At 39.2% G+C, this 25,823-nt stretch overlaps 1 protein-coding gene across 1 annotated transcript in view; it reads left to right on the top strand.

The window, feature by feature from the left end:
* NPFFR2 (neuropeptide FF receptor 2) overlaps positions 1 to 24,406 on the top strand; it is a 70,138-nt gene extending 45,732 nt beyond the window's left edge. Inside the window, 2 exon segments of the mRNA XM_077846644.1 lie at positions 23,005 to 23,073; positions 23,985 to 24,406. Of these exon segments, the coding sequence (XP_077702770.1) occupies positions 23,005 to 23,073; positions 23,985 to 24,068 (153 nt within the window). The 3' untranslated portion in view covers positions 24,069 to 24,406.
* Positions 24,407 to 25,823: the final 1,417 nt, after the last annotated feature.

A 25,823-nucleotide genomic window follows, 5' to 3' on the forward strand; every position in this document is an offset into this window, starting at 1 on the left:
GAGCTCAAGTAAAAGTACCCATATTTGTTTTCCTGATTCTCTCCAGACTGTCTGGGGATCTCCTTCTTCCCTGTCCCCTGAGAGTGTCTCTGGCAGATCCCACAGACTTTTTGGTCATCCTCAGTTAGTAAATAACCTATTTTTCTAGGCATTAACATTTAACCCAATCAAGTATAATTTTAAAACCCTTGTAAATTAAACTACTTGCCTCCCAGCTCCTGTGTTCTCAAGGGAGAGCAGTATACATGGAGCAGTGGAGGTCTCTTAATTTCTCCTTCTGTCTCCTACCAGCAGCTGTTTGCGGCTCCTCCAGGATTGAGCCTGGAGAAAAGGCCACATTAGTGATGGGGAAGAGGCTGAGAAGCAGAAAAAGTCCTTCTTGGTGGGTGAAAATTTCTTACTACGATCTGGTCTGATGTGCCTTGTGTGTGACCACCATGTAGTTAGCAAGTGGCTAATTCATTCTCACTTAGAATACACAGGAAGATTCTCTGGCTGCAGGGCAGCCTCTGTCCCACTGGTCGCTTTTACACTTGGTTCTGCCTTCAGTCCTGCATACCTAGCCTTCTTCATGCTGGGGTCGCCTCGTAGGACTGCTCCAGGGAGAGTCCTCTTCGGCATGATGCTACTCAGGAGATATTTGTCGAATCAAATCGAAACAGGTAGCTTTCATACAAAGCCTGCTGTTCCAAGACTACATTTATGGACCAAACGGACATTTGAAAAGAGAAAATATCCATGCTCCTGTTTTGGGGGAATTTATGTTTGCTGTTCTCTTTCCCTCTAAGTTTCTTCCTTGGAAATGCATTGCTTGCTCCCTTACTTTTTAAGAAACATTCCCACTTACAGCAGCTTTTCCCTGGTAGACATCAAAGCTGAATTCTATGTTTCATTATGACTTTCCTAACCAGCTAAAGTTACTAAAGAACTAGGAGCTTGGAGAGGTCCTAGTATGCCAGACTCTTACTGGACCTAATGGTCTGTGGACACATTCCCTCCTGTCCAAGTGATAGTTTTCAATCTTCTTCTATTTATTTATTTATTTATTTATTTATTTATTTATTTTTTAGTTTTCAATCTTCTATTAGCATATCCATCATGACAGTCTTGTGGTAGAGCCACAATAAAGAGCACTTGACATATACTTGAGCAAGTAACTGGAACAATGTAAACCAAGTTCTCCTACACACAAGTTCCAAATGTTTTTATGACAGGTTTTAATTCAAAGTGTAAATTGGGAAGGAATATAATGATGTTGCTTTTAAAATAGACTGTGATGGGCATTTGGGTGGCTCAGTCGGTTAAGCATCTGCCTTTGGCTCAGGTCAAGATCCCAGGGTCCCGGGAGGGAGCCCTGCATCAGGCTCCCTGCTCAGCGGAGAGCCTGCTTCTCCCTCTCCCTCTGCCTACAGCTCTGCCTGCTTGTGCTCCCTCACTCTCTGTCAAGTAAATAAAATCTTTAAAAAACTAAAAATACATAAAATAGATTCTGAAAAGTGTTTACAAATTTTTGACAGATTTTGTGATGATGTACATATTCTCTTTGATACTGTTATCATATAAGAAGCAAAATAAAGCTTTCAAAAGAATACTGCAAGAAAAGAAACCCAATTTACTATTTACAACTACAATTTGATGAAATGAAAAGGTACAGATTTGTACTAAAACACTAAAAGGGATCTTTTTTTAAAAAATATTATACTTAGAGAATCTTAACAGAACAAGCTGAGCTAATTTACATTGGCAATTACATTGAATCTAGTTCATTCAAAATTATACAGAGTGTTGTGTGTCTATTTGCATACGTGTGTTCTTCTGTAAAATTCCCAAATATCTACTTGTATCTTAGCTAGAGGAAAACATCTTCAAAGGAGATATTAAAACTTCCCAGGTTGAAAAAAAAAATCCATTGGTTTTAGGCTTTAATGTGAGCTTACCGTATTTGCTTTCTGACTTCCTTCCAAACATCTACAACCTCTTTTGAAAACACGTATTTGATCAGTCCACTCCCTTACTTACTAACTAGTGATAATTTCCCAGCAGCTACATGATAAAGCCCAACGATGGAACACATTCAAATGTACAAGACAACTCTCCTTCCATCAGTAACCCATTTCGCAAACCTCATCTCTTACTATTTCTTGCCATATACCAGATTAACCCAGCCCCAAAGCCTACAAATTTTTTTTTTTTCTGGACAATCTCAAGCTCTTTCAAATGCCTGGATTTTTGCTTACAATGTGGTCTTTGTTGATATATAAACAAAAAACTGATTTAAAAAGTTTTTTTTTAATATAGGAACACATGAAAGCTAGTAATTCTGTTAATAATCACCCTCCTTTTTTAAAGATTTATTATTTATTTATTTATTTATTTATTTATTTATTTATTTGAGACGCAGACTGAGAGAGAGGCAGAGACATAGGCAGAAGGAGAAGCAGGCTCCTCGCAGGGAGTCTGATGCGGAACTTGATCCGGAAGCCCGGGATCACGACCTGAGTTGAAGGCAGGCACCCAACCGCTGAGCCACCCAGGTGTCCCTCCCTCTTATTTTATAGGTGAAATTGAAAGGAAATTGTACATGTGGAAATTGTACATGTCTCCCATGTACAATTACCACAGAATTTACCAATTCTACCGCCATTTACTACTCACATCCCATTATCTAAGGGCAAATTTTCCACTTGTGCACTCACTGGCTGTCATCCCTCACGCTGATTTAAGGACTGTCTCTTGTGATCATCCCCCTCTCTCTCACACCTCATAAATTCCCCACTTCACCCTTTGCTGGAATATCTTGAGAACCAACTATACTGTATAATTTGCAATCTTTAAAATACCACACACAGACTTTCTCCTGATGACTCATCTCTTTCCAGGTCCCTCGGCTTCTCTTTACAGCACAATCGGCAAGCGGGAGGCTCTCCATTCTCGCTAGTCATTCTCAGTAGGGATGACCTCAATCTTTCACCTCTACCACTCTACCAAAAGTGCTCCAGTCAAGGTCGCCACTGACCACCATGTTGCTGCCTAATGGCCCATGATCACTCTTTATTTTATTATCAGCAGCATTATTGCCAGTTGATCATTCCTTCCTCCTGAAAACACTTCCTCTACGTGACTTTTAATTATTACTCCCAAGGAGGCTATCTCCTCCCTTAACTCAAAATACATTCCCGTTGTCCCTTCTGGTGCTTTTCTCCTGTTAGAGACCAATAACTCATTTTTTAAATAATTAATTAATTAATTTATTTATTTATTTTGCTGAGACTTCACTTTCACATGCCAAACAATAGAAAATGTACATGGTAATTAACAGCATGGTATGGTAGACTGTGGAGGTGATGTGTTCAGAAGACACAGATTATACATACATATAAATGGAAATAATCAACAAAAGTCCCAATCCAGGAAGAAAGAACTTTTTCCTGGTTTCACAGGGCCTTTAACTGACATGGAGTGAGAAATACTAGAAAGCTTATAGAGAGAAAAACCCATAACATCGAGAGATTGAAAAGCAGTGGGAGGGCAGCCTGGGTGGCTCAGCGGTTTAGCGCCCCTTTCGGCCCAGGCATGATCCTGGGGACCCAATGATCAAGTCCCACATGGAGTTCCCTGCATGAAGCCTGCTTCTTCTTCTGCCTATGTCTCTGCCTCTCTCTCTCTCTCTGTCTCTGTGTCTCTTGTGAATAAACAAATAAAATCTTTAAAAAAAAGCAGTGGGAAGAAAAATCAGAATAATCTAAAATAATTGTTCTTTGATAAGCTAGTCCAATACTTTCCTTGCAAGGTTTGAAATATTGTCTTCTTTGTAACTTTACATACATAAAACAGCAAACGGGACAATTGATTTGTAGGGGAAAACCCCACAGTCAGATAGAATCATGTTAACAAATTAAATGTACCTTGGCATATCAGGGTTTGTGGAAGAAACGAGTTGAAATGTTTTTTGCAGATAATGTTGCTCTCAAATTGGGTTGAAAGGAAAAGGAACATACTTTGATTGAAGCCCATGTTACCTTTTATTAGAAAAAAAAAAAAGCACATTTGTTATTGTTACTACTATTGTCAGTTTAAGCTGACAGTGCCACTCGCTGTGTTACCTTGGCTATCTTCAACTCCTGCCAGAGCTCATGGACCAGACATCAAAGGGCCTTAGCTATCTTTTTCTAGGTTTTCTGGGGGGAATTAATTAGAAGCTGTCCTGATCAATTCTCAATTTCAGGCAGATAGTGGAGGAGGTCAGCCTGACATAAAGTACTGCGTTCCTGACAAAGGAGAAAATGAGGAAGTAAGGGGCTTTGGAGAAGGAGTGGGGTGGCCTTCCAGTGCAGAGAGGAAGTCAAGTGTGAGTTTTGAAATATAGCCTAATAGGACTATCAGGCAGTTTTTTAAAATCACTGCTCATCTCTTTTATCACATTTGCAAAACACATTCAATCTGACATCACCGTCTCCAAGTTAGAGAAGGGAGAAGCATGGCTGCCTTTTCATTGTTCCCCATTATTTCCAGAAACCAGTTTTCCCTCTCCTCTTTTGTGAATCTGCCCCTACTGAGTTTCGTTAGATTTCTGGTTCAGCCCTTGGCTCTGGGTCCCTTTGCTTCCCTTCAAATTTGGATGCCAGTCCACATACAGCAGCATGGAAAAGGATTTCCTCTAGTTTCAGTGAGCATACGCTGAGCACAGGTACTCGGCCTTCATGCCAGTGCTTCTCATAGCAGCCTAATCATATCCTCCCTGCCTCAAGATCCAGTTCGATCTGAAGTCTTTCCTGAGAAAGCCAGAAGTAAATGATCCTTCCATGTTGTGGGTTATCACAGCATGTACTCCGAGCAGCAGGTGTACTGGAATCCATCATATGCTGTCATCCATTGTTTCCTAATGGTCCCATGAACAAGCGCTTCTTGCTTCCCTAGTGAAGCTGTAAGTTTGTTGATTTAACGCTTTGGGCTCTAACCCATGCTGAACATGTTAGCAGGGACTCCACAGATGCTGGATTGAATTATGCATTATTTCAGAACAGAATCTGGTAAAAATCACAGAAACGCACACTTCTCTGTGCATATCCTCTTTGGGATGTTTTCTTCAGAGTATCCTAGTATCTATTGTTGTGAAAGAGGGGAAATGAGAATTAGGTTTTCTGTGGCACAAACTCTTGATTTTTTCTAGGATGAGGTTAAGTAAGTGTCATATAACCACAAGAGGTTATAAGAACTCTGATTTCACATAGAAAACACTGTATGAATATGAAGAACCTTGAGATTATGAGGTCCAAGTGGCAAGGTCAAGGGCTGCTCAGACTGTCAGGCCTGAGCTAAGGGCAGCCAACAGAACTCAGTGTGGGGTGAAAGTGAGCAAACCGGGGGCAGAGAGAGAGGGAGTTTCATTTGGGGCTCTCAGATCAAGGTCAATGCTTTATAACCTGTGTGCCAAGAAAGATTATAGATGAAGAGGGGAGTGAAAAAACTGGGCTGCCTCTCGATCATCCAGACTTATCCCAGCGCTCAAAATAAAGTGGAGTGATATATGTGAATAGCTAGTTGCTGGACTATTATTCCTGCCAACTCCAGAACTTTACCTTTTGTCCTTGAGAATCTAATAAACCCCAAAGAACACTAATGTCAAATAGATTTATGGTCTTATGGATTTATATGGACACATAAAGACATGTCCTTAAGTCTTATTGTCTACAGCATTTCCCCTTTCATTTCATGTGAGTGAAAACCTGAACTTGTTCTCTAAATAATTTTGCAATTAATTTGCTATTATTTAATATGCTTGGGAAGTTGATGTAACATGGAGCATGAAATAAGGGTGTGTCATACATTTTTTAAAAATTGAACATATTTTAAGTACTTAAAGTCTTTAGAGAAACAGTTCTGACATTAAATTTGTAAATACAAAATTTTAATACAAAACATGCAAAAAGCAATAAATATATAATATTGCTGAGGTCAGGAGATTGTAATCAGCAGATCAAGTACTTTTTTTGCAAATGTATGGAATGTGGAACGTGGATAGAATCACACTGATGGCTAAACAACAAGAGAATCCAGAACACACATAGAGGAAGACTGCAGAGAACTGAGAAACATTTTTCCTGAACAAGCAAAGTTTTCTAGGCCTGACAACCTACTCATCACCTTTCATGTCCTCTCCTTCTACCACCAAATACAGAGGTATTTGCCTATAAGCTCAATCATAATTGTAGTATGTATATGCTGCTGACAAAAACAGAAATATAAACTGCCTTATTTGTTCATTTGTAATGTGTTGAAATGGGTCCTTTAAGATTAATGCCCTATAAATTCAAACACAAAATCAGATTTTTAGAAGAAAACTAAAATTGATAGAATCAAGGTTTCCTAGCACATGCAATGACAACACATCACAGAAAGAGCTTGGAAGATGGACATACCTGTTTCTACTCTGTCCTGGATTTGCTACTACCTAGAAAAAGTCCCTCACACATCTTCTGAAACTATAGTTCCAAATGAATTGTTTTATGCATCAGCCGATAATCCCTTTTCTCCAAACATGAACATGAGCAAAGTCTATCACGGGCATCCAGGAGGGCCATGTATGCTAAGTCTTCTCTTACTAATACCTTGTTAAGTTCTTTTGCTAGTGGTACTTAAGTATGGCTTTGCTGTGTACTTCCCAATGGCTGTACTTCATGATATTCTCAAACCACTACAGGGGATAATTACAGAAAGACCACAAGGCCATCTTTTTGCTCCTACTGTGAAGATTGATGTCTTATTTTCTCCTCCCTGAGATGAGAGAATCAGGATAATTATAAATAATAGGAAAAATGTCATACACCGTAACTTCTAATTAGTATACAGGTTTATAGTACTTACACCAGCTGGGAGAAAGGGAAGGACATGACAATATCTTTACTTTGTGCTCATTTGCTAAGCTGTTAGGATCCTGCAGATAGTGTAGTCTTTTCATTCCCTGGTTTACTGCATTATTGGCCCTATGCTTGGAGCCTTATGAGTATTTTTGTGACTTGCTTCCACTAGGTCTCCAATGACTCATCTATAAACAAACACCAATGTGACAGGCATATTACCAATACAAAAAATGAAATTACCATGAGATAGTTTTATCCTATTTTATATTGTAAACTTAGCATGTGCTGTAAATTAGTATTTTCAGTGATTTTTTTATTCTCAGAAACTTTATGAATTTGTTATGGAATATTTAATAAACTGAAGTACATAACATTTAATAAACTTAAGTACCTCAAGTTTTTCATCTTTGAAATGACAAAAGCAGTGATTTTTCTATTATTTTTTCAACTGAAAAAAGTTTTCAACTGAAATATCACACTGAAAGATAAAACAAACCATAAATATAGACTTTCCCCCATTGGAATGGAGACGAAGCTTCCAGCCTTGTCTGCACCCTCCCCCATCTCCCAAGTGTCCCTCTCAAGCCTCTCTGCTCTGGGAAGCACATCTGAAACCACCAGCCAGGTCATCTCTAAGTTTCTTTCCTTTTTTCTTTTTTCTTTTTTCTTTTTTTTTAAGATTTTTACTTTTATTTACTTGAGAGAGAGAACACAAAGGGAGAGAGAGAAGCAGACCCCCACTGAGCAGGGAGCCCTATGAGGAGTTTGATGCAGGTCTCAATGGCAGGACCCTGGGATCACAACCTGAGCTGAAGGCAGATGTCTGCCAATTGAGCCACCCAGGCACCTCCCTAAGTTTATTTTCAACTCTTAACATCCAGATGGTATAAAAACAGGAAGCCCAATGACACAGATCACAAGGGATTATGCTATTTAATAGGAGAGAGGTACATCATGTCCATAAAATTTGCAACTGATGAGTATTGATTAATAAAGGTGACATATTAGGAAAGACATGTTTCATTGTGAGATTAAAACCATTAAGGAGGAACCAAGAACTTCAAAAGTCTTTCTACTCAAAGTATGGTCAGCAGAGCATCATCACCTACTAGAAATACAGGCGTTCAGGCCCTGCCCCACACATACTGATCAGAATCTGAATTTTAACAAGATATGTAGATGACTCATTTTAACTTAAAAGAGTTTGTGGCTAAGCACACTAAAGTAGTGGCCCTCAATGCTGGCTCTCCGTTAGAATCACCTGGAGAGTTTTAAAGAAACATTGATACTACTTGGTCACCAGTCCCAGATATTCTTTTAGTTGGTCTATGGTGGGACAGTGATTGTTTTATACAATTTCCAGGTGATTTAAATATGCAGCCAGGAGTGAAAAACACCCATTCTAAATAAACAATAGAATCCCCTACTCAATAAAATTAAGCAAATCTCCCAGGCAAAACCAAACAGACGGCATCTTTCAATCTGGCCCCCAGAGAAAAGAGCTATGTATTGTGATTAAAGACTGAGATGCTATCAAAAAGCATGCATGTCACCTAACAATGATCTGACAAGCCTCAGTGGGATATATGCTGGCATTTTGAAGCAAGTATCTGAAGACATCAAACTCATCTGACAAATTGATGACTGAGTCTTGTGGAGATGGAGATATAAAAACATTATGAAAAATGAAGAGATAAAGAAATGAAGATATAGATGACTAATTAAGATAATTTCAAAGGATTTTGATTTTCAGATTGTAAACTATGATAACAAATCTAGGCAGGTATTGCTCACCATCTCATGAAGGATGAAAGAAACATTTTTTTTTTTAAAGTTATGTAAGAGTTCATTTATCCATGACTGATTCTTTCCAGGCTTTTTTTTTTTTTTCCAGAGGAGATTTTGGCCTCCAACAGAGCTTTATGGAAACCAACTAGAGCCAAAACCTTAAGGCTCTAATTCAAGAATATCAAAGAGGCAGATCAGGCCACTGGCCCACCATACTATTTAGCTAAAAATGTAAGACTTAAAACATAGACTGCTCATTACACCAGAAGAGAGGCTTGTCATCTTCCAACCAATGAATGTGAAGTGGCAAAATTGGCCTGGATCCTTTTTTTTTTTTTTTTTTTTTTAATTTTTTTTTTAATTTTTTTTTACTTATTTATGATAGTCACAGAGAGAGAGAGAGAGAGAGAGAGAGGCAGAGACTCAGGCAGAGGGAGAAGCAGGCTCCATGCACCGGGAGCCCGATGTGGGATTCGATCCCGGGTCTCCAGGATCGCGCCCTGGGCCAAAGGCAGGCGCCAAACCGATGCGCCACCCAGGGATCCCTTGGCCTGGATCCTAACCCATGACTATAATATAGCAGCAACTCTTGTTTTACTCATCATCCAGCCTAAGTTCCACATCATGACAAAAAGAGTTTCTCTCCTGATATCTGATGTCTTGTGATGAGATCCCTATGTGCTATTCCAGAATTTTATGGGCAGCAGTATATCTACACATACCTCATACTGATACTCTCTCTGAAGTTGTCCCCAGAAGTACTATTCCATAGGACTGAATGTGTGTGATTCCCAATGTTTTCTCAACAAATGTATTTGTTGGAGGGTTGTAAAAATGATCAATAAAGATACAAAAAGAAATTTGTAGCAAAGAGATGAGAATATCCAAAGAAAACTAGAAGATGGGGACACCATGAAAACTGTGATTTTTAATTTTATGTGTCAACTTGACTGGGCCACATGTCCAGATGTATGATTAGACATAATTGTGGACATCTCTGTGATGAGAGTGTTTTTGGATAAAATTACCAGTGTTTTTTGAATAAAGATCGTTCTCCATACTATGGGTGGGCTTCACCCAATCAGTTGAAAGCCTTCTGTTCTGAACAGAACAAAAGACTGACTCCTCCTAAGCTACAGAGAATTCTTGATAGCAGATGGCTTGCATGGGTCTCCAGCTTACTAGCCCACCCTGCAGATTTCAGATTTGCCAACTTCTATAATCACATTATCATGTGAGCCAATTCCTTAAAATAAATACACACATACACACACATACACACACCCTAACACATACCCTGTTGGTTCTGCCTCTCTGTAGAATCCTGACTAATACATAGAGTAGGTACAACATAGGGGGGAAATATTTTTTTAAATAAATTAAATTTTTATTGGTGTTCAATTTACCAACATACAGAATAACACCCAGTGCTCATCCCGTCAAGTGCCTAGGGAGGAAATATTTTCAAATAGTCCTAGTAGGAAAAAAGAAGCCAAGTTTCAGGAGCAATAATTTGGAATTTTAAGGTCTATATGCCAATTCACAGAATATAGTGATAAATAAATCTGAATTTGAAGTGTTTACTCCTGGTGACAAATAGGTCATTGGCATCCCTGAGATGACATTGAACTTAAAATGGCAAAATGACATAGATCAAATATAGGTTGTTTAAAAGAAATATAAAATTATTCAGATGCAACATTCATTAATGGTTAAGCAAAAATTCTAAAGAAGCAAAAGTTATTCTATTTTTTCATCTATAACAAAATGAATTTGAGCCAGATAATATTTTTTCTTTTCTTTTCTTTTAGCCAGATAATTTCTAAACATGCTCTGAGAAGATAACATAAAGGATTAGGTTGTCAAACCAGATACATACAAATCAGAAGATCTTTCCTAGTATCAGGCTCTACTGATGGTCTCAAGGACACAAGTATTTGTGAGGCCCATGTGAAGCAGAAAAGTCTGGAACTTCCAGTGCAACATCTAGATATACCATGGCCCCACACCACAAGATGTGGGTGATCTGTGTAAATATCTCTTTGCCACATATTTCTTAAATGTATTTTCATTATTTGTCTTACAACAACTTTTGTCATACTTTAATATAGTTAGATTCCCTTTATAAGGATATTAATCATGACCATATCCCTTCACAAATCTTTTGATATTCTCTTGATAGCTCAATTATTTTTTTCCTCCATCACCCAGAGTAATTAGTAGTTTTTGAAAATATTGTTGGAAACATTTTATCAACTGTAATTTTTTAATACTAAATTGAACTTCTGTTTTTGGCTGTAGAGAGCATGATGGAGTCACTTATGTCAAGCAGTGATGCAAGCAGCCAAGGGTGTTGAGCTAAGACCAGATATGGCTGAAATTAGCATAGGCTGACAACACACCCAGAACCAATAACCAGCAGAACCAGAGGAGGTCTGCAAAGGTCCAAGACCTGACAAAAACTCCTTTAGAAAGGGAGGATCTTTGAGCAAACTATCAGACTTTCTAGATGCTGACCCTTTCATGTCTGACCACATCAAAAAAGGCACCTGCTGTGGAAGGTTCTTCCTGAGTGATGTGAGCGGAGCAGATCTTTCACTGCTTGAAATTAATAAGCAACAATCCAAGGACTCGGGTCCAAGACCTCACCTTGACTGCGTGCTCACTTTTGGTTCGTTAACTTCCTATCCCTTGTTCTAGCTTACTTGTGTGACTTGTCTTGTGCTTTGCTTGTGTGACGTGTAAGAAACCGAGTTAAACACGCGGCAAAATGCCATTGAGGTTACAATTCTGAAACTGCTTTACAATTATGTTAATATTGCTTGATGATTGAATAAAGCTGACTTTGTGGAGAGACGCAACTCACGTGTGCACCTTTACAGAGTGCTCGTGATACTGACCACTTAGTTTCTTTGAGTATTACATGAATTGGGTCTTCAAATCAACTTTCTTAAATGATGTCTCTTCCTAGGAGAAGACTGTATACAAATGAATTTACCAAGCTTTTGTCACATAGAGAGTTGTGGTATAGAGGTTGGAACAATACTTCATGTACCATACATCAGTTAAAACCATCCATTCCTTCCCTAAAGAAACATTTTCCACGTATCGCACATCCCTGGTAACTAGAGTAGTGACCAGAGATCAATGTTTGGTAATTTCTGTATTCTTTGTTGTTTGTAGTCATAACCATACCAGTGATATCTTTGTATAGTTTCCTTTCTTTCTTTCTTTTTTTTTTTTTAAGATTTCATTTATTTATTTGAGAGAAAGTGTGCACAAGCAGTGAAGGAAGGACAGTGGGAGAAGCAGACTCCCCACTGGGCAGGGAGCCCCACATGGGGCTCAATCCTAGGACCCTGGGGTCATGATCTGAGCTAAAGGCAGATGACCAACTAGTCACCCAAACACCTCTCATTGTATAGTTTTCTACAGATACCAGTTTGCAGATATTATTACATAATGTTGCTTATTTACCCTTATAAACAACTTTGTCCCTTTATAGGTCTTAACCACAAAGAGGGCAAATCTGTAGTACTTGGGCCTTTGGTTAAAAATCATAAAGGCACAACCATCCAATGGTAACTGAACTAAGGTGAGTTTGCTTCTCAGTGAGTCACATATAGATAGAGAGGACAGTTACCAGGAAGTTGTCACACAAAGGAAATTTTATTTGTAGCAAATAAGGAGATCATGGGGATAACTGCCAAAGCTGTGACTCCCCATGCAGGAGTGAGAAATTATTTTTATTTTTATTTATTTTTATTTATTTATTTTTATTTAGGATTTAGGATGAATATTCAATATTCTTGGTCTTGACATGTGAAGGTGGGCAGGTTACCCAGAGGAACTTAGAAAGCATGGTGTACAGCCATCGTATGTTGTGCTAACGAGACGTGTGCTCCTCTTAGGGTAGAGACTTTAATGCTATCATGAAACAGAGGTAACGGGGGCAAGGGGACGGGGCATGCTCTAAGAGCAAGTATAAACTCTATGGGGCCTGGATCCTTATATTGGGTAAGGAATGCAGGGTCTTGTTCACCTTTGAAATAGCGATGGGGGATCTGGTCTGTCTCATATGGTTAGGCAATTTCCTGGCCTGGTAGAAGCTTTTAGCTTTTGCATCCCCTGTGTTCCCTTGAAATCCTTAATTACTGAGGTTTTTGCATTTCTTCATAGTTCTGACACCTCCTAAGAAGTTTTACAAGCAGCAGCATTCCTGGGCAAGTAGGCAAAGATCATGGAAGGGACGACGAGGAGGGGGGCAGGCAAGGATGGATAGATAGCTGGGCACCTAAAATGACTTGTGTCACAAAGCTATGTCTGCCTCTGTCTGGGGACCCTTTACTCTGTTTACACAGAGCTATCCTGCCCTGGGCTTACCATATAGTATTCGCATCAATGCACTCATTAGCCTGGCTTTAATTGAAAATTTTTCTTCTTTCCTGTGTAGGGAAACCCCAGATCTCCCCTGGGTGCTTCTTACCTGTGAGTCTCCTTTACTCTCTGCCAACTCAACCCTGACACTATCTGCCCAGGGATGGCAGCAGATCCCACATTAAGGCTCAGGTCCACAAGACTGCCCTCCGTCCTGCTCCCTCCCCTTCAGACAGGAGTCAAAAGCCCAAGTTATCACCTGAGCTTAAGATCAACCACCTACAGACTGGAGGTTCCAACAACCCCGTCCTTAGGATTGCTAGGGCGGCTCATAGAACACAGGGAAAGAGTTGCTTAAATGTCCAGTCTATTAAAGTGATGTGGGACACAAAGGCAGAAGGAAATGCAGATAAAATTAAATGTCCTTATAACCTGCAGCATTGACAAACACTGGAGGCAGGCAGTGTATCATGTTTCTCAGAGAACTCTCAATTGTCTTAATGTTAATGCCATGCTAGAGGGAAAACAACCTTGGTTTGACAACAGCAAAGCCTCCAGTATCCTGTGAATCTTCCCAAACATATGAAAATCCTTTTGGAATTTCCCTAATCTTTACTTTCTCCCAATCCCAAAGTATATAACTGTTTGCTCCTCACAATCCCTGAGCAGCAGCTCTTTCTGCCCATGGGTCCTGTCCCTGTGCTTTAGTAAAAATCATTATTTTGCCCCAAAGACGTCTCAAGAATTCTTTCTTGGTGGTCCACGGTGGACCCCATCAAATACACCAACATTCCTTTTTTTTTTTTTAATTTTTTATTTATTTATGATAGTCACACAGAGAGAGAGAGAGAGAGAGAGGCAGAGACATAGGCAGAGGGAGAAGCAGGCTCCATGCACCGGGAGCCCGACGTGGGATTCGATCCTGGGTCTCCAGGATCGTGCCCTGGGCCAAAGGCAGGCGCCAAACCGCTGCGCCACCCAGGGATCCCTACACCAACATTCCTAATCTACATCAAAAGGATATAATAAAGGATACAGATGAACAGGCAGATGAAGAGACAAATGAGCAAGGAAGAGCCCTGAGAACAGGAGCTTCTGTCACTGTGGGGTTGGGGTGAGTTACCTGCCTGGCATGGATGCGTTTGCCAGTCTGGAAGTTCTCCAAACCCTGTTCCTTTTGGATTTTTATAAAGGAGGCTTCATTACATAGGCATGATTGATGGCACCATTGGCCATTAGCTATTGATTCATCTTCTCGCTCCTCTCCTTCCCAGAGGTTGTGGGAGTGGGGTACTGAAAGTAGCAATGCTCTAATCACATGGGGGTGCTGGGCAACAGTGCCCATTCTTTGGTTATCTAAGGGCTTTCCAAATGTCACCTCATTAACATAGTAAGATCTCTTGATCTAAGATACACTCTGATCACAGGAAATTCCAAGCGTTTTAGGAGTCCAGTGCCAGGACGGGTTCAACACTATCAATCAATCAATCAATCAATCAATCACAGTATTGCACAGTCCTAGATTGACCTTAAAGATATAAGATTCCAGAGTGTTCAGAATAACCAATAGTCTATCAATGAGTGAGGGCATAAGCTCTGTCCCAGCATTAAACTCCTTTTATTAGTCTCTTCACTTCCAGGGTTGATCATCAGAGCTGAGTCTTTAGGCAGCCCTGGGTCACTACATCTACCCAAAAAAATTGTGATTGAATTCTTAGATAAGCTTTTCAATTCTTTCTAGAGAATACAGTTCTAACAATTTCCCCAGCATCAGCCATCAGTCGTAGTCAGACTTGTTACTGCCTTTATGTAATAAATTTTATGTAAACCTATTTGTTAATGTATAGTAGTAATGTTAATTAAATGTAATACTATTTAATTATGCCAATAAATAAGTAAATTACCTATCAATAGTTAAATAAAGATATTGGTATTCTCTCTTACTCTGGGTGCTCCCTCAGAAATTCTTGACTTCATTCCTTCCCCGAGTCGGGTGCTTTTCACTCAGGAGCCCAGCACCTCTTCCATTGGCTGTGCGCTCTGGTGTCCACGGATAACGTGTCCTGACACAACTCCCTCCCTCAGCGGTCAGCCTTTTGGGTTCTTTTTAACCACAGAACCAGCTGTGCTATGGTTCTTACCAATACTTCTCCTTAAGCCTCCTGAAGGCAGTTCTAGGATAAACCTGTACGCGATTTTGGGCATTAATCGTGGTGGTTCCCGGCTGCATCTCCTCTGACTTCTCACTTCAGGACACTGTCTGCAAAGTTTTTCTCTGTGATTGATTTTGTTCTGCCTTTTCTGTTTGTTTCTCTGTCTCTTTCTGTTCTTCTAGCAGTTGAGTTTGAGTTCTCGTTTGCTTTTGCTTATGAAGGAGTATGATTTTTATGTCCGAGGATTCCTCATGGGTTTTAGGACTCTCTCGCTCTATTCTTTAGTCATAAAAAAAAAAAAGGAGAGAGAGAGAAAATCTGTCCCACTGGAGGGATTTATAACTATTCAACATGTAAATGACTTGCTGGTAGCCTCAGAAAGAAGAGAACGATGCTAAATTGATCCTTTGGCTTTGTTACAATCCTGTGCTTCACGTGGCCACAAGATTTCACTAGACAATGTGTAATATTGCTCCCCTGGGGTAAAATATTTATGATATATGTTGTCAGCCATGGGCCACAGAGTGTTATAATCTAGGAGTCAGTCCACTCTTGAGATAAAATACCTTGTTACCAAAACAAAGCAAAACCCAGAAAATTTGGGGCTGAGTACAGAACAGTGGATTCCAGCTTTTGCAGAACAAACAAATCCTCTGACTGAGCAATTAGGTGCATGATTCTCCAGATTCTCTGATTTTGTACCTAAAATCTCAAGAGGCTTTTCAAAAATGAAATTAACTATAGCCTCTCCCTTAGCTTTAGTGATTCCAATTTAAAACAAACAAACACCTGACTAACTTATCTATAGGACAGCAAGAGCCCAAATCTGAAAGATCATCATAAAGATTAGTTCATTTTTTTCTTTGGATAAAGCCAATTAGCTAACAGGAATGGCTACCATAACAACCAAGGAAGGTTAAGACAAACTCTGTGTGACATATGGTGCCATCAGTTTCTCTTACTTGAGGATTAGTTATTGTTCCCCTACGAACACGTATGTAGTGGGTTCTACCTTCTTGGTTATATAAGAGGGTAAGATTTCTCTCTGTCTTTACAATCTCTGTAGTGAATCGCCTGTGATGCACATCACATTCTGATTTAATGCTTATCCAGTAATAAAATTATCTTCTTTCTCTTCTATGATTTGGAGAGGTTTTCTGGTTTGATGAGAGGGTTTTTTTTTTTTAAGATTTTATTTATTTACTTGATAGAGAGAAAGCTGAGAGAATGAGCAGGGGGGAGAGGCAGAAGGAGGAGGAGGCTCCTCGCTGAGCAGGGAGCCCAGTGTGAAGCTCCGTATCACAGACCCCGAGATCGTGACCTGAGCCGAAGGCAGACACTTAATTGACTGAGCCACCCAGTCACCCCAAGAGAATGTATTTTTAATTCGGTTTCCCCAGTGCATACAGACTTACTCCTACTGTTACAAGTAAGTATTCATTTGTGGAATGGGAAGGTGTGCCAGTGACCTTTTCCAGAGTCAGTCAGTCAATGTCCCACCTTTGTCAAATGTAGGAGGTCAGCTGTCAGACCATCTGGAGAAATCCACTCCAGGAAGTTCTCAGCTACTCGGACATCAGTCATGAAACATAACGCGTTGCAAGCTGCAGTATCTATCATACTAATGTACCAATAACGGTTTGCCAACCTTCTGCTAATAGTCTCTGTAAAAAGGCCTGCTTCCCCACAGAATGCCCTTGGGATTCTGTACTCATGTAGCTGTGGCCTCCTCCTGGCTGTTTAGATTTTTATCAATCATTTAATGACTTTATGAATGAAAATAACATCTTTCCAGGTAGCCAAAAGGGCAGTAGAAGGCTTTACAATAACAGAGGAAAAACAGTATTACTGAGGTTTTTTGTTTGTTTGTTTGTTTTTCAACTGCCACTTCTTTTAGAGGGCTATTAACAAAATGTTCACTCATTTCCTCTCTGCCTGCTTTTTCTATCTATTCTTTTTCTACCCACTTAGGTATTTCATCCAGTTCTATTTCCACCAAATCCCATGGTTGAGATTCCTCCCTCCCCCCATAATCTGTCCAAGACTTTTTCTACTTCAGTCCAAAGATGAGTAGGCACCATCCTGATATCCAAGTCCTCCTTGTGTTTTCACATCTCAGTCTAAAATACCACAGACTGGGTGGCCTAAACAACAGACGCGTGTCACAGCTCCGGGAGCTGGAAAGTCCAAGATCAGTTCTTGGGGAGGACCTTCTTTCTGGCTTGCAGACTTTCACACTGTGGCCTCACAGGATGGAGAGAGCACTCCAGTCTCTTCCTTTTCTTGTAAGGTCATTGACCCCATCACAGGAGCGTTACCCTCACAAGCTCATCTAAATCTAAGTATCGCCCAAAAGCCCATCTCCTAATACTATCACATTGAGAGTTAGGGCCTCAAAATAAGAATTCTGAGGAGGACACAAACGTTCAGTTCATAACATATTCTATCCTTTTTTCTTACCAAAAATTATATTAACCATTGTGATTCAGGGGTCTAAAAAACAGTCTTGTCATAGTGACACTCCAATAACTGAAAGAATTATATTGCCCAGTCAGCTACCCACAAATCAGAAATGTCACTCGAGAGTAAGAATTACTAATTATTTCAAGGGTATGAAAATTAGGAAATAGGAGTAGAGCCCAGAGAAATCTAGGATTTCTATTGTAGCTCCCCAGGTCCGATCTTGCTGCTCCAACTCTAGATCAGCATATAAAATCTCTAAGCAGGCAGCCCTGGTGGCGCAGTGGTTTAGCACCGCCTGCAGCCCAGGGTATGATCCTAGAGATCAGGGATCGAGTCCCACGTCGGGCTCCCTGCATGGAGCCTGCTTCTCCCTCTGCCTGTGTCTCTGCCTCTCTCTCACTCTCTCTGTGTCGCTCATGAATAAATAAATAAAATCTTTAAAAAAATAAATAAAATCTCTAAGCAATGTTTGTAGTCCTAGCACTTACGCAGAGGAGATGGGTCACACAACATCCCCATTTATACTCATTTACATAACTTAGGTAACTTTTTCCAGGGAACCACGCCCTGTAAATCTGTAAGTCCTAAAGTTTAGTTTATAATAAGCAATCCTAAAACAAACAAGCAAACAAAAACCAAACAACAGCAACAACAACAACAACAACAAAAAAAAACCCAGGTACATCTTGCTAGAAGAATCCCATAGAAGTATTCTCCTGCTGGCACTAACTTTAGGCTGTTTATTTATCTGCCATTAGCATGTTTACAGGGAGATTTGATCAGGTTACCTTCTTCTTCCCTGGGGTGTTTCTCTAGGTATGGAAGAAAACAGATTACAGGCTTATTACTTATCCACCTCCTTATTATCCCTCTAAATCTATGATTCTAAAAGCATGCATTAGAATGAACCTGTGTGTCAATCTAAATCAATTAGTTGAAGTCATCCCATAATGCTTACAAATATAGCAATTTTACTCGTCTCACCAAAACTGTGTAGATACATCATAATATCATGTGAACAAAATTAAACTCTGTGATACTATTGGTAGATTATCTAGTCAAACAAACCAACCAACCATCCATGAAGGCAGAGATTATTATAAAGTCCAGGAGATGTGGCACAGAGGGCCATAGACCAAATGAGGAATCCTGTCACACTAGGCCTAGGACAGGTTACAATGTTTCTCTTTACTGCATTTCCTCTTTCACTGAATTTTATTGAACTAAATTTTGTTTTTCTATCGGTCTTCAACATTTTTACTATTGATCTATAGCTGTAATGACAAGTAGAACTAATTATCTTATTTATCTAGAAAAATTTTTGTTCAAATACGTGTGTTCTCCACCCCATCCCAGGTCTATTAATCAGAATCTTCAGTACTAAATGCTTGAAATCTCTATACATTAAAATAGGTCTAGTTAAGCCCTATTGATCTAATAGGTCTTAGACCTATTAGACCTATTGACGTATTGACCTAATGATCAGTCAAGTTTAAAAACCATTTACAGAAATCCATATAGAAGACAGTTTTCTCAAATATGTGCATGACAAAACCAAGAAAGTGGAATATATAATTCATGGAATATAGAAGTAGAGTGCCTTGTTACTTAACCGAACAAAGAATCACCGAGAAACTTGACAGAATGGGAAAGAGGTTTATGCTGAAAACAGAAATTATATGAATACAGGATGGTTGATACTAGGTTCTCTTTGGCCATAAAATAATAGGTACTACTTACATGGAAAAATAACTTGAGGCTGCAGTGTCTAAACCAAGGACAATAATACATAGACTTTCCACAAGGGCTGTAAATTAAGGAAACATGGATACATTTTAGAAACATCAAAAAGGAAGGAAGAGGGCAGCCTGGGTGGCTCAGCGGTTTAGTGCCTGCCTTCGGCCAGGGATTCTGGAATTCCAGTCCCGGAATCGAGTCCCACGTCGGGCTCCCTGCATGGAGTCTGCTCCTCCCTCTGCCTGTCTTTGCCTCTCTCTCTGTCTCTATGAATAAATAAATAAAATATTTTTAAAAAAAGGAAGGAGGAACTTGAAGCCATTTTATATGAAGAACTTTTGAAGACCTTAAGATTAGTTAATCCAGGAAAGGTACAACCAAGGTGGGCTATAAAACATTTCTTTGTCTCTACCAGAGGACCAAAACAAGAATCAAGCATAGAAATTAACAGGATTTCACTCTAGAAACAAGGAAAAACTTTTCAAATAATTAGCACTCTCTAGACAGAAACAGAAACTTTCTGATTTGTGAGCGAAGCTGGGAAAGATGGTGCTCAAAGCCCCCCCCCCTTTTTTTTAAAGATTTACTGATTTATTTATGATAGAGAGAGAGAGAGAGAGCAAAAGAACTCTCAAAGTCTAGGAAACCTATTTTGTTTAGCCAAAAAATTCTTTTGAAACTTTACATAACTTCAGAGGAAATGTAGATATAAATATAGTTATTAATAGCACTGGAGGTCAGAACATAATAGTGACTAACATTTAACAGAAAAGAAGAAATATTAAATGTCTGGAGGATTTTTATGTCTTTTTATAATATATGCTTAACTATACAGTATAGATAATACAATATCTTTCTCCCTTCAAAGATTCTTTTTTTAAAATTTTATTTATTTATTCATGAGAGTCACAGAGAGAGACAGAGACACGGGCAGAGGGAGAAACAGGCTCCATGCAGGGAGCCCGACGTGGGACTCGATCCCGGATCTCCAGGATCAGGTCCTGGACCAAAGGTGGTGCTAAACCGCTGAGCCACCCGGGCTGCCCAAAGATCATTTTTTAAAATATTTTATTTTTATTTATTCATGAAAGACACAGAGAGAGGCAGAGACATAAGCAGAGGGAGAAGCAGGCTCCCCAAGGGGAGCCCAATGTGGGACTCGACTCCAGGACCCCAGGATCATGACCTGAGCCAAAGGCAGATGCTCAACCACTGAGCCACCCAGGTGTCCCTGAAGATCATTATTAATATAAAATATGACATATCTGACAACAAACTCTAGGGATATCTAGTAATTTTTGCGGACAAACTACCAGTTTAAATTCTCTTGACAGAATAATGTTTATAGAGAAATACCCTAACTCACCAGAGCAAATTTTACTTCTCCCTCATAAGTAACTGTTTTCTGGCATTCTTAACATGCAGATTAGTGGCTATTCCTTTATTTCTGCATTCTCTTAGCACACCACCTTGGAGAAAAGGATACTAAACTATTTTAACCATATTTGAGAATAATTACTTGTAAAAGCTCACTCACGATTCAAGAGTTCTTTCCTCCGTGTGTTCAGCACTTTTCACAAGGCAAAAATTCCAGAACTGTGTACTCCTAAAATTGCAACATACCGATTTGGGCCTAGAAAACATATAGAGATAGTATACAACCATGCACTTTCTGCAGGGGGATACATCATATTTAGGCATAGGCAACTTGAAAAATTGTTTGTCAAGATCACTAGCAGGTATACATTCTATCTGAGCCTCACAATATTTTCTAGGCCTTACCCGCTGTTACGAATCCACTTCCATTTTCCCCCAAGTTCCATTCTGTGAAAAGTAATTGTTAAGGGCTTTTAAACAAGGATCCTGTGATGTTTCAGAGGAACTTAGGGCATCTTTTGAAGTATTCAGTTCACACTCATATATATTTTAAAACCCTTGTTGCAGGTATAGCTACTAATGTTCATGTTTGTACCATTACATTCCTGGAAATAATTGAGCAAGCCAGGATTGTACATCTGACTCAAGATGGTTAGTGAGGGGAGAAGCAAAGAATACAGCAGGGTTCTCAGGTGATGATAGGCCATGAATCTCTAGGCCTCTGAACAGGATTGTCAACAATTTGAGGAACTACCTGCTTCTCTGTCCGTGTAAACTACACTCAGCCTCTCTCAGCTCTTCACCTATAACCTGGGTCACTCTGACCTGGAGAGGTGAGCTCATCAGGTAGGCAAAGAACACATACAGAGGATTTCAAGTGCCTTCTCTGTGCCGTCTTGCTCAGCTTGGGGGCCAAGTGCACAATCTCTTCCCCCAAATTCCTCCTCGATGTTATTCAACATAGAGGACTTAGTGACATTGTGTTCACTGATTCAAAGATGTTCATTCTGTCTAGGTGTAAACGAAGCCTCTGAAAAATGATGCCACACTCAGAACAATGTAGCTGGAAGCAGTGTTAGGGCGCCTGGAAGCAGGGTTAGGGCCCCGTCATGTATCTCCCAACTCCTCACTGTTTCCTCTTTGCTGTATGCCACTGTTCTTCTCTACCAACAGATGTATTTATTTAGGTTTTTTTAAAGATTTTTTTTTATTTATTCATTTGAGAGAGAGAGTGTGTGAGAGCACAAGCAGGGGGGAGGGTCAGAAGGAGAGGTAGACTCGCTGCTAAGCAGGGAGCCCGATGTGGGGTTTCTCTCCTTAGAAAGTGTGACTGTTATATAAACAATATAAGATGAATACAAGAAAGTTATATCATGTGATTCCAGATGAAACCTTTAGGTGAAAGGGGTGTCCTAGGAAAAAGATGTCAATAGCTGGAATCCATAGAACCTCTAAAATCATCTGCAAGCTCTCTGTCTTTCTGCCTAGGTAAATGCTATTCTCTTTCAGAGAGAGAGGGAACCAAATGCAGAGACATAAGAACCTTGCATGGATTGCTTCACCTTCTATTGAACACCTGAACTGAAGCTAAAATATGCTCTAACATTAAAATCATATTTTCAAAGTGCCTTTATTTTTATCTCACTATTATCTCCTTTCAGCTCCCACTAAGAAAGACAGGATTAATGATCATGACTGGCAACCTTTTAAAAACAATTACGGCTATTTGGTGCCTGGGTGGCTTAGTTGGTTTCACGTCTCACTCCTGGTTTTGGCTCAGATCATGATCTGACATTTGGGGGATCAGGCCCTGTGTCAGGCTGTGCTCAGTGAGGAGTGTGCTTCACATTCTCTCTCCCTCTCATTCACTCTCTTTCTTTCTTATAAATAAATAAATAAATAAATAAATAAATAAATAAATAAATAATTTTTAAGAAGCATGGCTAAATTTTATGAGTAATCAAAATTAGCTTCCACTTTACAGATGAAGAATTCCTCAAGGTCACACAGATAGTATGCGATAAGTCACATCTGGGAATCAGGTCCCTTTATACAAAGCTGAATGCTATTTCTACCATAAGTCACTGTCTTTGCTGAACTGAGTAAAACAAGACAAATAAAAACATAGTATACTATAAAAAAAACACATAATTTCAGTAAATTAACCCTTAATTTCAATTATTTCCTCAATGACAAGCCTTGAGTCATTTTAATAGCTAATTATGTGCCACTCTTCTAATCGATTCTAGATTTACTCATTCAATACTAATACACCAGATAATCAGATTAAAGAACTCAAAGAAGAACATTCTTATGAGGTAAGCACTATTGCTACTCCCCATTTTACACATGAGGAAACTGAGGCCCAGAATTTTAAGTTGCCCATGGTTTCATAGACGGGGAATGGTGGCTCTGTGATGTGAACCCAGAGCCTCCAAATAACTACTATATTATGTAGACTCCCCAGTGATTCTATAAATCATTCAGTGTGTCCCATTTGAAATGCCCTATTTTAAGACAGGCATCACAGCTTCATTGTTTAATCATATTTTGTGTGTGTATGGGTGTGTGTGTGTGTGTTTGTGTGTGTGTGTGTATAGATAGATGATAGATACTTTACTTTTAATTTTTAAAATATCTTATTTTGAAACTTGATGAGACACAGAATAAAGTCACCTATAATTCTACCAATAACCCAAAAGTTAGCACTGTTCTCATTTTCGTTTTGGAATATTTCTGTCGTTTCTCATACTTTTTTTTCTTTTTCTTTTTTTTTTTTCCTTACAATCATGAACCCTTTTTTCATTCAAGCTTCAGTGTCTGTGGATAGAGGTGAAATCCTGTTTTCATAAAATCCCAGTCCCAAGTACTTTTCAAAGTCCCTACAGAGATCTAGCAAATGGTAGCAGGTAAACTAAGTGCCCAGCATTATACTTCAGACAACATGGTTCTCCCACTGGGTCATGCTACCCTGCAAATGCCGCCATTCCAAATGGATGTCACTTCTTTCCACTGGTCACCATGATGACCACCACTGCCCCTTGACTGTGTGTCACCACTAATATTTTAGATCCTTCAAATTGCCAAATCACATGGCAAACAGGCTGAGGAAAGTGGAAGACCCTTCCCTGGCAGAATGAATGCATGAATGAGGGGACCCCTGAGACCTGCTTGGTCCACAGTAGTTTGCAAAGTCTCACCCTAACATTCGTTTCCATTGCTCCTCTAGCTCGCATGCAGCATGGATCTGTCGCGTGTCAGCTGCCAGGCTAATCACAGGTTCCAGCTGGACTCACTGGTTTCTTACTCCTAAAGGGGTCCTGAATACTCTGCACAGAGACTTCTTGGCCTAACTGGCTCATGTGTCAGACAGAGCAAACAGGCTGGAATATCTCCCAAGAGGCCCCTTCTTTGCCAGCAAGTAAATTATTACGAACTTGATGTGTTGCTGTCTCTGCCTCTCCCTCCTGGGTTGTATGCCCATCTGCACTACATCCTTTAACATATTCCCTTCTTGGCAGCAAGTATTCTTGTTTTTTGTATTTTCTATGTTGCTAGACAAAAATGTTATAACAGCCATTTTTAAGTATTTTCCATTGTCAGTGAGACTGAACATTTGCTATGTTTATCAGCCATTGTTACTTGTTCAGTAATCTATATATATATCTTTTAGACACGTTTTAAAAGACTAGTGCTCAGCTAAATCAATGCATAAGAACCCTTCACATGTTAAGAGTATAATTCCTAAGGTGGAGGGACCCAACTGCCTGGACATTTCAACTAAGGCAGGACCTGGGTCACCAGTCCACACAACACTTGGTAGTATTCTTTATATTATTTTATAATATAATAATATATATATATAAATAATTTATTTATATATATTATATATATATGTAGTATTCTTTATATTATTTTTGGTGGAAGTCTTCCTTCTTTGGTAACCTCTCTTTTTCAGTATTCTGAAAATATTCCTATCACTTTTAAAAGAATCAAGTGATTAAGGAGGATGTGGAAAAGAAAAGGAGTTGCTCTTGATTGAGGCAAGATTTCTAAAACAGCTGTATTTTGCATATCTGAGACTATTCTCTTCACGCATGAATGAAAATTGACTGAGTATAAAATTATGACATCATAAATTTCCTCTCAGCATTGCATTTTCTGCAATTTAGCACTGTGCAAAAAAATTTAGTCAGACTGACTTCTGCCACATGGCTATCTATGTTGGTCTTGATTTTTTTATTGCTTACATTTTTTAAACTGAATTCTGGATGAGTTTTTCATTTTTAAATTTCAAGAATAATGCTTTCATCAAATCTAATGAGAATATGGATAATTCTTACAGTGTCAAGGCTCAAGGTTGTTTATATGTTTATTTTAACCCAAATATTTTTCTTCTCTCATAGATTCCATTATTATTTTGGCTTCATTTTTTTTTCTCAGATCTATTTGGGGGTGCTTGTTTTCTAAAATTTGGTTCCCATTTTATACCATACATTTTTTTCATCACTCCTATGATTTTCCTTCTCATATACATCGTTGGTTTTTTGCTGCTATGGCTAATTTCAACATGAGACAAATTAGATGTTAAGGCAAATAGCATAACTAACAATAAAATCAGTAATTACAGGATGAGAAAAGGTGTATTTCACAAGGAAATGCTAAAAATTCTGATGTTAAAAAATAAAATAAGTAAAAATAAAAATTCTGATCTTATATTCAGGTATATGCAGATAACAATATAGCCCCCAAATATATAAAGCCTATATTGACAGATTTGCAGATCTCTATAAGGTAATCCTCAGAATTGGTGACTATGATACCTTACGTGGTAAAACAGTGAAAATGTGATGAAGGTTAAGGTTAAGGTTAAGGTTAAGAAATGGGGATATTATCCTGGGTTAATAAAGGTGAGTCCAATATAATCACATGAGTACTCGAAAGCGTATCTTTCCTCTATTGTCAAAGAAAGATGGCAGCATGAGAAAAATTTGATAATGCCCTATTGCTATTTTTGAAATGTAGGGAACTATGTGCAAGGAACAGGGAGAGGCTTCTAGAAGCTGGC

The sequence above is a fragment of the Canis aureus genome, chromosome 14 (genome assembly GCF_053574225.1).
Source record: "Canis aureus isolate CA01 chromosome 14, VMU_Caureus_v.1.0, whole genome shotgun sequence".
Taxonomy (NCBI): domain Eukaryota; kingdom Metazoa; phylum Chordata; class Mammalia; order Carnivora; family Canidae; genus Canis; species Canis aureus.